The 16,102-nt window shown below is 45.8% G+C and overlaps 1 protein-coding gene across 3 annotated transcripts; it reads right to left on the minus strand.

Annotated features, from left to right (window-relative positions):
- Positions 1-2,134: 2,134 nt before the first annotated feature.
- Positions 2,135-5,451, minus strand: CMA1 (chymase 1). 3 transcript variants are annotated; one of them, XM_004755173.3, is made up of 5 exons: positions 5,344-5,451; positions 4,524-4,674; positions 3,425-3,560; positions 2,944-3,198; positions 2,135-2,548 (listed from the first exon to the last, which is right to left on the minus strand). In XM_004755173.3, exons 1-5 carry the CDS (start codon positions 5,396-5,398, stop codon positions 2,405-2,407), a joined length of 741 nt encoding a protein of 246 aa, XP_004755230.1. In that variant the 5' UTR covers positions 5,399-5,451; the 3' UTR covers positions 2,135-2,404. The 3 variants fall into 3 exon arrangements, with proteins under 3 accessions (XP_004755230.1, XP_012913054.1, XP_044923797.1); XM_013057600.2 differs by having other exon boundaries at positions 4,524-4,697; positions 5,344-5,429; XM_045067862.1 differs by lacking the exon at positions 5,344-5,451 and having other exon boundaries at positions 4,511-4,663.
- Between the last annotated feature and the right edge of the window lie 10,651 nt (positions 5,452-16,102).

Below are 16,102 nucleotides of genomic sequence, written 5' to 3' on the forward strand. Positions count from 1 at the left end.
TAGCAAAGATCTCAGTTTCCTGGCTACCCCCGTCCAATAATGCAATCTTTTCCTAATTGATGAGGACATGAACTTGAAGTAGTTCTGGGGAGCCATGGTGTTTCATAGCCCTAAAGCCAAGTGACAGAAACAAAAACACAAAATTTCAAATACTTCAAATATCCAGGTAAGTTGAAAGTACTCTTAAGTTTGAGTAAGGCCAGAAACGTTTCATCGTTTAATCAAAAACATAGACTGGGTGGCTCAGCCAGCTAAACATGTTACTCTTGGTTTGGGCTCAGGTCATGATATCAGGGTCCTGAGATCGAGTCCTACATTGGGTCCACCCTCAGCAGAGAGTCTGCTTGAGGTTCTCTCTCTCCCTCTTCCTCTGCCTCTCCCCTGCTCATTTTCTCTCTCTCTCTCTAATAAATAAATCTTAAACAAACAGACAAACAAACAAAAAACACAGACTCAGTAAATAATGGCCCCAATCACAAATTGCATAATCTGGGCAGAGATTGTTAGCTTCTAAATCTCTCATGGCCGGGTGGAGGGATGTTCAGTCAAGGGATAGTTTACAGTGAGAGGAGAAGTCCCAGGTCTTCCCAGGAACAACAATTCTGTATTACACTCACACTTCGAATTTTCCCACGTGATTGAGTGTTTTTGAAAACAAATTTTTTTAAAAAAGATTTTATTTATTTATTTGACAGAGAGAGATTACAAGTAGGCAGAGAGGCAGGCAGAGAGAGAGAGGAGGAAGCAGGCTCCCCGCTGAGCAGAGAACCCGATGCGGGCCTCTATCCCAGGACCCTGAGATCATGACCTGAGCCGAAGGCAGCGGCTTAACCCACTGAGCCACCCAGGCGCCCAGGATTCCAATTTTTTAAAAAAGATTTTATTTATTTATTTGATAGACAGAGATCTCAAGTAGGCAGAGAGGCAGGCAGAGAGAGAGGGGGAAGCAGGCTTCCTGCTGAGCAGAGGGCCAGATTGGGGACTCTATCCTAGGACACTGGGATCATGACCTGAGCTGAAGGCAGAAACTTAACCCACTGAGCCACCCAGGTGCCACTCCAATTTTTCAATTATTAACGATGCAGAGATTAAAATCTTTATTCATGAATCTTTTTGTAAGATATTATCTCTGATAATGTCTTAAAGACAATTGCTAGGAAGAGTTGCAGGGACTCGCTATACCTTCAGAAGCCAGGAGACCTATCAGCCTCAGGCTCCCCTTGTACTCTTCCCCATCCTCCTGCTTCTGTCCCCCAGCCAGTCCCTCAACGGGCAAGACCTTGTGTTGGGTAGACACTAGGCTTTTGACTTCCTACTGGTTTGGGTGCAGCCCTTGTGTCTGGATGTTGCCCACATAGAACTTAAGAAGCTATCCCTCCTCTTATCTGTTTTAGCTCTCTGTTTTGCAGCACAGAGTGAGAGACAATCTTCTTTGCATCTCACACTGAAGCTCCACAGATGGCAGATCTTATAGAGGTGGACTATAGGAGAGCCTTATGTGGCACTAACTGCCTTCCTTAGATCGCATATTTAAGCCAGCGGTTCTCACTGAGGATGATTCCTACTCCCCTGGCCCCTTGGGGACCACTGGGTAATGCCCTGAGAAACTTCTGGTTGGTTAACTTAGTGGGGAGGGGTGCTACTCTTGGTAACTAGTGGGGAGAGGTCAGGGATGCTCTAAACATCTCACATTTTTGCTTGTGATTCACACTGTTCTTAGTGATTCTGAATACCTAGAGGTAAATCCAAATTGGTGTAGAGTTGATTACAGCAAGGATCTGGTGCAACATCTTGTTTAAGTCGGAAATACCAATCCTGCCTCTCCAGGGATTCTCTCTTCTTTCTTTCCCTAATTTTTCTTCATTATTTCTTCCCTGTCTCTCTCACACTTATGCCCCCCTCCCATACCCCCATTCCTTCCAATGCTTGTAGGCTCCCCATGCTGGGGGCTGGTTGCTCTGTGTCAGGAGAAGGAGTTCCAGAGAGAGGACACATGCTTACATCATGAAGCTGGGTTTTTTTTTTTTTTTTAAAGATTTTTTATTTATTTATCAGAGAGAGAGAGGGGGAAAGAGCGAGCACAGGCAGACAGAATGGCAGGCAGAGGCAGAGGGAGAAGCAGGCTCCCTGCTGAGCAAGGAGCCCGATGCGGGACTCGATCCCAGGACGCTGGGATCATGACCTGAGCCGAAGGCAGCCGCTTAACCAACTGAGCCACCCAGGCGTCCCTGAAGCTGGGTTTTTATTGAGGTTTTTGAGGACTCTGTGACCTGGAGGAGCCCTCTTGGATCTAAGGGACATGGTGGGGTCTCAGCAGAGACCAGAGGCAGCTCTGGAGTAAGTGGTACAGAGAGCCTGCTCAGGTCCAGATTTCCCCTTGGGCTGGCTCAGGCTCCCTCCAGGCTTAGTTCTGCTTCAGGACCTCATTGATCCAGGGCCGGTAGTAGGAGATTCGGGTGAAGACAGCAGGGGGCTTTGCATCCAACTGTCCATAGGAGACAATGCCCTGGGCCACCCCAGCACAGAGAAGAGGGCCCCCTGAATCTCCCTGTGGGACAGAGGTGTGGGGGAGAGAGAGCACACAGAAGGTGAGCAGGGAATTCATCCATTCCTTCCTGTGGGTCCCAGTCCTGAGTCACAGTGAGACCTTGGGTCAGACCCAGCAACCCTGGCTTCTCATGAGATTATACATCTCGGTTTGATGGCCCTTTTCCCTTTCCTTCTTGCCACCCCATGTGTGCTGTGCAGCAGTCTAGGAGGGATGGTCAGAGCCTACATGGCAGGGTGGGGGGTAGATCTGCAGAGGGGCAATTCCAGTTCCTTAGGCCCTTATGATCTGAGACCCTGTCACTGGCTGATAGTCTTCCCACCCCATCTCCTTCCAGGAGACGTTCTGGACCCCAAACAGTGATCTGTAGGAAAGAACCCGTGTCGGATGGTCACCTCAAATGCAGTTTTTGTCTTCCTGGGATTGCCAACACACAGCTGGAGGTTGTGGTCAAAACCTCTGTACTGTCTGCAGGCCTGGGGATCCATAAGTCTCTGCTTCACCTCCTGCAGAGTGTCGGAGCCTGTTCCGTTTACTTGTCTTCTGCCCCAGCCAGCCACCCGGCACATTCTGCCAGGTGGGATGGAGTTGAACTGGGGCGGAAGGGGGAGCGTCCCCACGGCCAGGGTCAGGTTGGCTTTCTCCTTCAACTGTGAAGGGCAAGAGGGGTTGTCAGTGCTAGAAAGGGGTGACGGGGTAGTTGGAGGAAATCAGGGGAGGACAGGGCAAATTGTTTCCCATTAGAGCTACACCTAGTAGGGGTGACTTGATGGGGTTGGAGTCCAGAGGCAGGCTGGGATATCTCAGGGCAATGGGGACCTGAAGGAGAAAACTAAGAGAACAGGAAGTGGAGACAGGGGAGAAAGAAATTATCACCTTCAGTAGCATGATGTCATGGCGAAGAGTAAGGTCATCGTATTTTGGGTGAGGGAATTGTTTTATGACCTTAAGCTTCTGCCATGTGTCTTCTTTCTTTCGTATGTTATGGGCTCCAAGGGTGACCATTATGGAACTGTGGTGAGGGAGAAGAATGGACATGGAGAAACAGTGGTCTCCAGTTTCTCCTGGGATGTGCCCTCTCTGAGGAAAGGGAACTGGAGTCTATCACAGTTATTGAACTCTACTCACCCCCCCCCTTTTCCTGGGCCACTTGTGGCATTTGGGGGGCTCAGATTTCACTCAGGGAACAGGAACAATTTCCAGGACCTTCAGGAATTGCTAGGGACTGAGCCGGCCATGGAGGATCCAAGGGACAGGGTTAGTGCTTGCTAGTTCAGGGAGCCCTTTATGAGAGCCAGTCCTCCGGAGCAAGAGATGCCAAAGGAAAGAGGGAGGTGGTGGAGTCCCTGGTAGGCCTTGTTCTTGGCCTCCCTTGGAAAAGATGGGTCAGGTCCCTGACAACTAAACGCCAGTGTTCTTGGAAAAGGCAGGGAGAAAGTGGCCTGGAAAACTGGGTGGGCCCGGGGGGCCTGGGTGGCTCAGTGGGTTAAGCCGCTGCCTTCGACTCAGGTCATGATCTCAGGGTCCTGGGATCGAGTCCCACATCGGGCTCTCAGCTCAGCAGGGGGCCTGCTTCCCTTCCTCTCTCTCTGCCTTTTTCTCTGCCTACTTGTAATCTCTGTCTGTCAAATAAATAAATAAAATCTTAAACAAAACAAAACAAAACAACAACAACAAAAAACTGGGTGGGCCCCTGAAGGTCACATATCTCATTTGTTGGGGTCGGGGAGATGGGAACTACATTTGGAGGAAGGACACTTGGCTAGAGCCTCCTTTTTCCTTTGTGGGGTTGCTGATCAAAGTGATCAAAGATCAAAGATCAGGGCATCCATCAATCATGGGAACAGTTTCCTTAAATTCAAGTCTTGCCTTTCCCAGTCCAGGGACCCCTCCTCAGGCTGCCCAATGTGCTTCCTTGGATGTTACCCTGGCTCTTTATCTCCCTTTGGAGATAAACAGAACCTTGTTGTGTCACCTTCCTGCACAGTGAGCGGCTGTCAGCACGAAGTTTCGTCTTATCAGGAAACCACCACAGGACATCAGGCGATTCTGGGGAGTGATGATTTTCAGGAGGGCCATGTAAGGGCGGGAGTGTGGCTTGCACTCTGTGCCCCCGATGATCTCCCCTGGAACAGAGAGCCCCCAGGGCCTGAACACAGAGAATGCATAGGATGGGTTGAAGTTGGGAAAGGCTTCTCTTGAATCTCATTCTCACCCTGTACCCTGCCCGTTGTCCCCCTCAGGAACCCCGCTGCTATCTGGTCTCCCCATCCACAGCCTCCCATATAAATTCTCATTCCTTCTTGCAGGTGTAACAGCCAATCTGGCCGCAGATGCCATTCAGGCATTTTTCACCTCAGATGTCCCCCGCTCCCATGCTGCCTGTGCCTTAATGCTCCTCCGTCCCTGTGCAGGGCAGCTCTCCAGGTTCCTTGACCTTCTCTCTGTAGGTCGTGAACAGTATCACAGAATGGCCCATTACAAGGTAAAATGTAGTCAGAGGATGAAGAGAACATAGGACCTTCTGGACAGTATCTCACATTCTAGCATGAGGAGATGCCCCTCTTCCTCCCACCTGTTGAGGGCTATCCCTGGCCAATGGGGTTCCTTGTCCCTGGGAACTACTCCAGGCTGGGTAGCCACGGAGTTTGGGTGGGCATACCCCAAGTGGAACTTCGGTCCGGGCTCCTGCTGCGAGATGCTGCAACCTTGTTTAAGGGTCAGCTATCTTCAGACTAAACTTTGTTTTGGGGACTGATCCTGCCGCTTCCAGAGGGAAGAACCCCAAGACTTACCAGCTTCAGCTCTGCAGCATAGAAGGAGCAGCAGGGGGAGGGGAAGAAAATGCATCTTTTTAGAGAGGGTGCCCCACGCAGATGCTGCTTCTGTTTTCTGGTCTTGGGGTTTTATAACTCCAGCAGTGAGCAAAGGGCTGGGCTGGTAACCACAGGAACTGCGTCATCATGGTTTCTTCTCCCATCCTAAGATCAGAAGTTCCCTCTAAGTTACCTTCTGTTTTGCCGAAGGTGAAGTGGAGGCCTGACCCCCAAGTTCTGGTTTCCAGGATGAGCTTTCAACCAGGGTGCCTTATCTGGGGAGCAGGGCTGGAGGGATCATGTCTTTCCCATGTAGGGCAGTTAAAGGGTCTTCAGAAACATGGGTGGGGAGAGTCCTTATGTGGAGCATCCAGAAACATATGCACTTTTATGGCCCATAGTAGGAAATGCATTTTGCAGAAGGACCCAATGCACATATACACATGTGTGAGTACATGAGCACAAATATACACATACAAATTAGAAATTTCGGGAAACAATAATTATCCTTGTCATGTGCAGTGCTTTCATTTTCCATTCCACCCTGTTCTACTCCATATTAAAATATGAACAGCACCCCACTTAATGGATGATTACCTGCAATTTGAAAACCACTGATCTGAATCTCTCACTTCCTTTGAACCAAATGTTCCTTGGCAGAAGATCCATGGAGAGTAGATGTGGGAAGGTAACAGACTCTATCGTAGGACTTTACACATATTATCACAATAGCAAATAGGATCGGAATTCAGATATTTTTAAAGATTTTATTTATTTCTTTGACAGAGATCACAAGTAGGCAGAGAGGCAGGCAGAGAGAGAGGGGGAAGCAGGCTGCCCATGGAGCAGAGAGCCCAACATGGGGCTCCATCCCAGGACCCCGAGATTATGACCTGAGCTGAAGGCAGAGGCTTTAACCCACTGAGCCACCCAGGTACCCGGAATTTGCATTTTTTGAGAGCCTATGGATCATTTAGTGTCCCACCTCTTAGATACATTTGCATAATGACCTTGTGAAGTAGGGATTTTTAGCTCAGTTTTATAGATTGGTTGTTGAAGCTTATGGTTCAGAAATAGATTTTCCTGATTCCAAATCAAGGGCCTTCTCTGCTCTACCACCACAGAAAAATAGAGAAATAGAGCCCCACTAATGGGGATGTAGATGGAGAAGAGTGGTTTGTTCTGGAAGCCTGGTGTTCCTCCTCTCACATTCAAACTTATTTTGCTGAAATAGAATGTACACGGATGTTGGTACAAGAGGTTTTACTCCACAACAAACTCAGAAAATACCATTATTGTCATTTTACAAATGTAGGATTGAGGCTCAGACACATGAACATGAATAAGATCATAGAACTCACAACTATTACGACTGGGTTTCAAGCTTCATATCTGTTGTTTTCCCCAGACTTGGGGGAGCAGGGAGTCTAGGGAAGAGAATGGTAACAGGTAGAGTGTCATTTCTCTTGGAGGTTTATTTATTCATTTAAATATTTTATTTATTTATTTGACAGAGATAGAGAGAGAGAGAGTGTGTGTACAATCAGGGAGAGCCACAGATGAAGGAGGAGCAGACTCCCTGCTAAGCTAAGGAAGACTGACGTGGGACTTGATCCAAGGATGCTGGGATCATGACCTGAACCAAAGGCAGATGCTTAACCAACTGAGCCACCTGGTACCCCTCTCTTGGAGATTTAGAAGCCATTTAATTCAGAGATGGGGAAGCGCAGGGAAAAACCACCTTCCCCAAATCGTTCTACCATACCCTTGGTCTCAGCTTGGGCTTGTGACTAGGGTGATCTGTCCCTTAGTATTGTTAGGTCCTCAGTTATCCTAAACTCTCACCCTTTCTGGAATAATTATATTTACACGTATTTGTAATGTCTGATGAGTCCCTATACTCATTTTTCTTTGTCTGACAGATAAAATATGGAATGTCCAGGGGTTCCTGGGTGGCTCATTTGGGTGAGGGGTGGAGTCTTGTTTTGGGCCCGGGTCATGCTTTTGGGGGCCTGGGATTTAGCCTCATATCAGGCTCTGTGCTCAGTGGGGAGTCCGCTTGAGGATTCTCCCTCTCCCCCTGCCCTTCCCCCTGTTCACGAGCTCGCTCTCTAGGATAAATAAATAAATATTTAAAAAATACAGAATGTCCAGTTAAATTTGTATTTCAGATGAACAACAAATCATTTTTTTTTAGTATAAGTATGCTTCACTGTTAAATGAGACATAGTGAAATAAATTGCCTATCTGAAATTCAAATTTATCTGGGAGTCCTACATTTATTTGCTAAAAATGACAACTTTCCTCTGAGCCTTCTACCATCAACAGAACAGAGGAGAATCTGGACCCAGAGAAGCCCTGTCCTGTGGGCTTGCCCCCGTTGCACCCCAAATCAGAGGAGTAAACAAATGAAGCATTTCTAGTTTTCACTCATGTAATGAGAAGTTGAAAGGTAGGTAGTCCAGGGCTAGTGGGGTCGTCCCACAGCATCATTAAGGCTCAGGTTTACCAACATTCAATTTTGTTTCACCTGTACTGGTGGCAAGAGAATGAAATAGGTACTGCTCCAGTCAGGGGCCAATTTCAGAACGAAAGAGGGTAGTCTGTCCCTGTTTCCCTCCTTGCTCTGTCATGAGTGTATTTGCGCATTTGAACTGATTTCCTTTTTCTCTGCTTTCTGCCTTCCTTCTGTTATTTTATATATAGGATGCTGTTGGTGGTCGACCTTCAGCTGAGTCCACAGTTTGGGGGTCTGAGTAAATTAGAGCTGGAATGGGTATCACCTGGAGATCCTCTCCTTGGAGCTAAAAGTGGTTAGTGCGGAGATGGGCTTATTTCAGTTCTGGGGACAGTAGAAACTCATTTTCCTTTGTGCAAGAGATAGTGAAGATGACTTTTTTTTTTTTTTAAAGATTTTTATTTATTTATTTGACAGAGAGAGATCACAAGTAGGCAGAGAGGCAGGCAGAGAGAGAGAGGGGAGGAAGCAGGCTCCCTGCTGAGCAGAGAGCCCGAACCGGGACTCGATCCCAGGACCCTGAGATCATGACCTGAGCCGAAGGCAGCGGCTTAACCCACTGAGCCACCCAGGCGCCCTGAAGATGACTTTCAATGAGGGAAGTTTTGTTTTAGGAAAGTCACCTGTGGAGAAGGAGTGTGTGTTCATGTTGGGCAGCTGAGTGATGGACTGTAGTGGACATAGGGGAATGTCCTATATTAGGGAAATTCTCAACCCAGATTCTTGCTTTCCTAAGGTGGCATCTGTAAACTTCCTTTCTAAGATTCTCTTGCATCTAGGCTCCGGTCTTGTCATTAAGACTCTGCCAATCAGATAGGTAGGTGTACAGTTTGATTTAGAAAGGTGTTACCCAAGGGACCAGGCACCATGTGGAATTAGTTTTTCTAGTGAGGGTGAGTAGCTGAGGGGTCTGGTTTGGGGGGAAAATTTTGGGCCATGTCCATGGGCTGTGAGGCCTTTGTTGAACAATCCTGCGGTGTAGTTCGCCATTGTTTCTGGCTACATGGCCTCCATATCTGATTCTACATGTCTGAAGAAGATACTGACTCTGTATAAGGACGATTTTACTACTAATCTGTTGTTAGAACATGAATGTGTGGGGAGGGTAGTTAAGTGATTTCCCCATTGCTGAAGATGATAAAGCAGAGGTTGAACAGTCTTCTTTAAGATTCACAGTTAGCGGGTGGGAAAGGGTTGCGCCTGATAAAAAAGCACTGGCATTTGATGACGGTGTTGTTCCTTAGCTATGGTAAGGCCGAGGGATCATTCCTTCTCCGTGTTCCTGAAACATTGATGATCTGTACTATCGTTCACTTTGACTCTCAAGGCATACAGCTGGCTTTGCAGTTCGATGTGGGGGGGCTTGAATCCTGCTTCTGCCACTTAACGAGCTGTCTGGCCTTAGAAAAGTCCCTTAAGTTCTCAGCCTTAGTTACGACTTCAGTGAAATACAAAGAATGAGGTGAAACAGGGCTTTTGGAGAATTAAATATGTTGTGAGATGAAAAATATCATAGGGTCGGTCCTTAAGAAATACTGATTCTGTCCCTTTGTGTTATCTCTTGTGCTGACATGTAACCATTAGATGGGTAAGTGGTGACCAGGTCCTCGTGGGGCTACTTATCTTTTCCTCTAAATCCCCCTAAACCTGCTATAGGGAAAGTAGTTGTACCAGACTCCAGCCATGTTCTGCTTTGTACAGTTTTGTTTTATTCTTTGAACTTTGAGCTGCCTGGATGTTTCTTAACAACCTTCTCTGAGTGATAGCTGTGGGTTTCTTGACTGAGCACGTGACAGAGAGTGGTTTCAACCCTTCAGTTGCCATGTAGGTTTTACGGAGGCTGTAAACTTCCACACCTGTTGATGTCTGTTGTGAGAACTGCTGTGGAGAGGGACAGCTGATGGTCTGGGCTTGTGCCATCTTGCATCTGACTGACACAGCAGTGTCACGAAGCAGGCACATGGTACATCCTTTGCAGCATGGGCTTTATTTTCCTGAGGTAAGGTAGGCTTGCCTCGCTGGGCTTGCCTCCTTCTGTAGGTGATGTTCTTGAATAACCAAGTTTTCTTTCTTTTTTTTTTTAAATTTTTAAAAAGGATTTTATTTATTTGACAGAGAGAGACACAGCAAGAGAGGGAACACAAGCAGGGTGGGGAATGGGAGAGGGAGAAGCAGGCTTCTCACTGAGCTGGGAGCCGGATGCGGGACTCGATCTCAGAGCCCTGAGATCATGACCTGAGCTGAAGGCAGTCGCTTAATGACTGAGCCATCCAGCCACTCTAGTTTTCTTTCTTTTTAAGTAAAAAATTAAAAAAAATTTAAATCCAATTAGCCAACATATAGTACAGCATTGATGGGTCCGTAATCAAAGGAGCGAGAATGATACAAAGCAAAGGTCAAGCAAAGTTTTATTTCGCGCCAAGCATCCAGAATCAAACAGACCCCCTCTTACAGAGAGGGCGACCCCCCCGCCTTATCGACTAACTTTTAAAGGGCAAGGGCCATGTGGTTGAGCCTGACCATACACAGGTGTGTGTGTAATGAGATTGGAACACACAGAGAACGCTGCACAGTCATGCTAGGTCACATGCAAGTAAGTGACCAATTGAATCATAATTTACCATATAGTAGATATTGGAACTAGCCTATCACCTTGGTCAGAATTGGCGCCCCAAAGGCGGGGCCCACATTCCTTGGTAGCTAGGGAGAGAGAGTATGTGCGCCCCACTGGTTGGATGTCTCCACCTGGCCTGACCCAACCTTGTATTTGGGTTTTGTTACCTGGGACTGGTTTCCTGGACTTGCTTTTAAGTAAGTCCCCTGGTGGGGGGGGCAGGGTCAGTTTAAGTTTTACTGCAAAAACAACAAAGTTACTGTTTAACCGGATGGAATCGCTCTGGCTAAATAGGCCCTTACACCATTAGTTTCAGAGGTAGAGTTCAATAATTCATCAGTTGCGTATAACACCCAGTGCTCATCATATCATGTGTCCTCCTTAATGCCGGTCACCCAGTTACCCTATCCCCCCACTACCTCCTCAACCTTGGTTTTCTTAATTTAACTGCTACTAGTTTACCTTCAGTATTTGCAAAGTAATTTGCAAGGATGTAAGCTGGTTGAGTCTACCATACCCTGACCTCTACTTTCCTGCGACAGGCTGGTGTTTGAGAAGGGAAAGTCTTAGGGAGCCCCTTTTCATGAGTTTGGGCAAGCTCTTTTCCTTGGCTGTTTCTCCTCTGGCCCCTGGGATGCTACCACACCCCCACTGTTCTCAGTATTGGTCAGGCAGGCCAATGTCTTTGCCATCTTGGAATTAACATTGTGGTCCTGGTGGCCTTATCTTTTCTGGGTGGGGTCCGGGAGAGACAGGAGAGGCAACAATTGGTATTTCCGTTCAAGGGGTTGCTCATTTAATCAATGGGTGTTGCCCATGGGAGAGTCAGCGCCTGGAGACTCAACCCTGCTCCTCAGTCTCCATGCTGCTTCCTGTGGGCCATGCTGTCATGGTGTGTTCCTGGATTCCGAGTGACTTGTCTTCTGATAGTCCTAGAGTGGCATGCTATCCTCTTACTACTTTCCACCGGGATCACCATTCTTTGTTGAGGATGTCTCTATTTGTCTTGTCTTGTTTTTTTTTTTTTTCCTCCATGTCCTGGGCTCTTGGTTGCAAGGAGATTCCTTTTGTTCCTTGAGTGGCAAATGCTGTCTAGCTACAGGCCAAGGCTGGTGAGGCTGTCGGGTAGGTGTGAGGGGAAGTTACACGAGACGTCAGAGACACCTGGTGTACAGCAGTGGCAGCGTGTGGGATGCCAGCCCTCCAGGTGCCCCCAGAACTTTAACTGCTGCTTCTGGGAAGGGATGTTGGTTTTGTGTCCAGGTTTTTGTAATTGTGAATAGAGTTTCTATGAACATCCTTAGCCTCCGGGGGTCTCCTCCCTGGCGCTGGCTGTTGGGGCCGGGCCTGCCCCGAGGCCTGTGCATGAACCCTCACCTGCTTCCTCAGCCTTCCGTTTCCAGGGTCCTGCACTTCGGGCCCTCCAACTGGGGAACCTTGAGTCCCGCACCATGACTCCCCATCCCACTCCGGCGCAAATGGTGCCTTTCGGCGCTTCGGACAAGCCTTGGAGCGAGACAGGTTTTTGTGTGAACTTCAGTTTTCCTTTCTGTAAGATACACAGCCAGGAATAGGATTCTAGGTCATATAATAAGTATATATTTAGTTTTCTAAGAAACTACCAAAGTATTTTCTAAGGTGGCCATACCATTTTGCACTCCCCCAGCAATGGATGAGAGCTTGTGTTGATCCACATCTGTGCAAGCCCTGGGTATTTTCATTATTTTATTTATATTCTCTCTCTCTCTCTCTCTCTTTCTTTCAAGATTTTATTTATTCACTTGACAGAGAGAGATACAGTGAGAGAGGGAACACAGCAGGGGGGAGTGGGAGAGGGAGAAGCAGCCTTCCTGCTGAGGAGGAGCCCAATGTGGGGCTTGATCCCAGCTCCAGGACTAGGATCTGGAGCTGGAGGCGGATACCCAATGACTAAGCTACCCAGGCACCCCAATATTTTCAAAAAATATTATTTACTGATTGATTAGAGAGAGAGAGGGAGCAGGAGCAGGGAGTGGGAACAGGTCAGGGGAGAGGAAGAAGCAGACTCCTTGCTGAGCAGGGAACCTGTGAAGGGTGGTGGTGGGGGTGGAGGAGAGAGAGTGGGAGGGTAGAGGGACGAGGGGTGGGTAGGAGGCTTGATCCCAGGACCCTGGGCTCGTAACCAGACTGAAGGCAGACACTTAACCAACTGAACCACCCAGGGATCCTTCAGTATTATTATTTTTTTTACTATGACCTTTTTTTTTTATATTAACATATTATGTATTATCCTGGGGGTACAGGCCTGTGAATCATCAGGCTTACACATTTCACAGCACTCACCATAGCACATACCCTTACCATTGTCCATAACCCAGCCACTTTATCCCCCACCTCCCCACCCCCCAGCAACCTTCAGTTTGTTTCATGAGATTGAGTCTCTTATGGTTTGTCTCCCTCCTGATCCCATCTTGTTTCACTTTTTTCCCTCCTTACCCTACATGACCCTCCCCCTGCTTCCCTCATAACAGATATGAAATTCCTCATATCAGAGAGATCATATGATAATTGTCTTTCTCTAATTGAATTATTTCACTTAGCATGATATCTTCTAGTTACACCCACATCATTGCAAATGGGAAGATGTCATTTTTGATGGCTGCATAGTGTTCCATTGTATATATAAACCTTATCTTCATCTGTTGATGGACATCTAGGTTCTTTCCATAGTTTGGCTATTGTGGACATTGCTACTATAAACATTGGGGTTCACGTGCCCCTTCTGATCACTACATTTGTATCTTTAGGGTAACTACCCAGTAGTGTAATTGCTGGGTCATAGGGTATCTCCATTTTCAACTTTTTGAGGAACCTCCATACCTTTTTCCAGAGTGCCTGCGCCAGCTTGCATTCCCACCAACAGTGCAGGAGGCTTCTCCTTTCTCCTCATCCTTGCCAACATCTGTTGTTTCCTGACTTGTTAATTTTAGCCATTCTGACTGGTGTGAGGTGGTATCTCACTGCGGTCTTAATTTGTATTTCCCTGATGCCGAGTGATGTGGAGCACTTTTTCATATGTCTGTTGGCCATTTGGATGTCCAGAAATATCTGTTCATGTCTTCTGCCCATTTCTTGATTAGATTATTCTTTGGGTGTTGAGTTTGGTAGGTTCTTTATAGATTTTGGATATTAGCCCTTTATCTGATATGTCATTTGCAAATATATTTTCCCATTCTATTAGTTGTCTTTTGGTTTTGTTGACTGTTTCCTTTGCTGTGCAAAAGCTTTTGATCTTGATCAAGTCCCAATAGTTCATTTTTGCCCTTGCTTTTCTTGCCTTTGGCAATGTTTCTAGGAAGAAGTTGTTGCAGCAGAGGTCAAAGAAGATGCTGCCTGTGTTACCCAAAGGATTTTGATGGATTCCTGTCTCACATTGAGGTTTTTCATCCGTTTTGAGTCTACTTTGTGCCTGGTGTAAAGAAATGGTCCAGTTTCATTCTTCTGCATGGGGCTGTCCAATTTTTCCAACACCATTTGTTGAAGAGACTGTCTTTTTTTTTCCATTGGGCATTCTTTCCTGCTTTGTCAAAGATTAGTTGACCATAGAGTTGAGGGTCCATTTCTGGACTCTCTATTCTGTTCCATTGACCTATGTGTCTGTTTTTGTGCCAGTACTATACTGTCTTGATGATTATAGCTTTGTAATAGAGCTTGAAGTCTGGAATAGTGATGGCACCAACTTTGTTTTTCTTTCTCAACATTCCTCTGGCTTTTTGGGGTCTTTTCTGGTCCCATATAAATTTTAGGATTATTTGTTCCATTTCTTTGAAAACATTGAGGTATTTTGATAGGGATTGCATTAAATGTGTAGACTGCTTTAGGTAGTGTAGACATTTTCACAATATTTGTTCTTCTAATCCATGAGCATGGGATGTTTTTCCATTTGTTTGTGTCTTCCTCAAATTTTTTCATGAGTTACTTTATATACAGTTCTGAGTACAGATTCTTTGCCTCTTTGGTTAGGTTTATTCCTAGGTATCTTATAGTTTTGGGTGCAGTTGTAAATGGGATCGATTCCTTAATTTCTCTTTCTTCTGTCTTGCTGTTGGTGTATAGAAATGAAACTGATTTCTGTGCATTGATTTTATATCCTGACCCTTTACTGAATTCCTATATGAGTTCTAGTGGTTTTGGTTGGAGTCTTTTGGGTTTTCCACATAAAGTATCATATCATCTGCAAAGAGTCAGAGTTTGACTTCTTTGCCAGTTCAGATGCCTTAAATTTATTTTTGATGCCTGATTGCTGAGGCTAGGACTTCTAGTACTGTGTTGAATAGCAGTGGTGATAGTGGACAGCCCTGGTGTGTTCCTGACCTTAGGGGAAAAGCTCTCAGTTTTTCCCCATTGAGAAAAATATTCACTGTGGGCTTTTCATAGATGGCTTTGATGATATTGAGTTATGTACCCTCTATATCAATACCAGTATCAATATTGAAGAGTTTTGATCAAGAAAGGATGCTGTACTTTGTCAAATGTTTTTTCAGCATGTATTGAGAGTATCATATGGTTCTTGTTCTTTTATTAATGTATTGTATCATATTGATTGATTTGCCAATGTTGAACCAACCTTGCAGCCGGGAATATGCTTGGTTGTGGTGAATAATCCTTTTAATGTACTGTTGGATCTTATTGACTAGTGTTTTGGTGAGAATTTTTGTGTTCACCAAGGACATTGGTCTATAATTATCCTTTTTGATGGAGTCTTTGTCTGGTTTTGGGATCGAGGTAATGCTGGCCTCATAAAATGAGTTTGGAAGTTTTCCTCTCATTTCTATTTTTTGGAACAGTTTCAGGAGAATAGGTATTAATTCTTCTTTAAATGTTTGGTAGAATTCCCCTGGGAAGCTGTCTAGCCCTGGGCTTTTGTTTGTTGGGATATTTTGATGACTGCTTCAATCTCCTTACTAGTTATGGGTCTGTTCAGGTTTTCTGTTTCTTCCTGGTTCAGTTGTGGATGCACTCTAGGAATGCATCAATTTCTTCCAGATTGTCAAATTTCTGGTGTATAGTTGCTCATAATATGTTCTTATAATTGTTTGTATTTCTTTGGTGATGGTTGTGATCTCTCCTCTTTCATGCATGATTTTATTTGGGTCCTTTCTCTTTTCTTCTGGATAAGTCTGGCCAAGGGTTTATCAATCTTGTTAATTCTTTCAATGAACCAGCTCCCAGTTTCGTTGATTTGATATACTCTTCTTTTTGTTTCTATTTCACTGATTTCTGCTCTGGTCTTATTATGTTTCTTCTCTGGTGGGTTTAGGCTTTCTTTGCTGTTCTTTCTCCAGCTCCTTTAGGTGTAGGGTTAGATTGTGTGCTTGAAACCTTACTTGTTTCTTGAGAAAGACTTGTTTTGCTATATACTTTCTTCTCAGGACCGCCTTTGCTGTGTCCCAGAGATTTTGAACAGTTGTATTTTCATTTTTATTTGTTTCCATGAATTTTTAAAATTCATCTTTAATTTCCCAGTTGACCCATTCATTCTTTAGTAGGATGCTCTTTAGTCACCATGTATTTGAGTTCTTTCCAACTTTCCTCTTATGGTCTGAAAATATGCAGGGAATGATCCC

This window comes from Mustela putorius, unplaced genomic scaffold, assembly GCF_011764305.1.
Source record: "Mustela putorius furo isolate JIRA1106 unplaced genomic scaffold, ASM1176430v1.1 tig00003898_pilon_pilon_pilon, whole genome shotgun sequence".
Taxonomy (NCBI): Eukaryota; Metazoa; Chordata; class Mammalia; order Carnivora; family Mustelidae; genus Mustela; species Mustela putorius.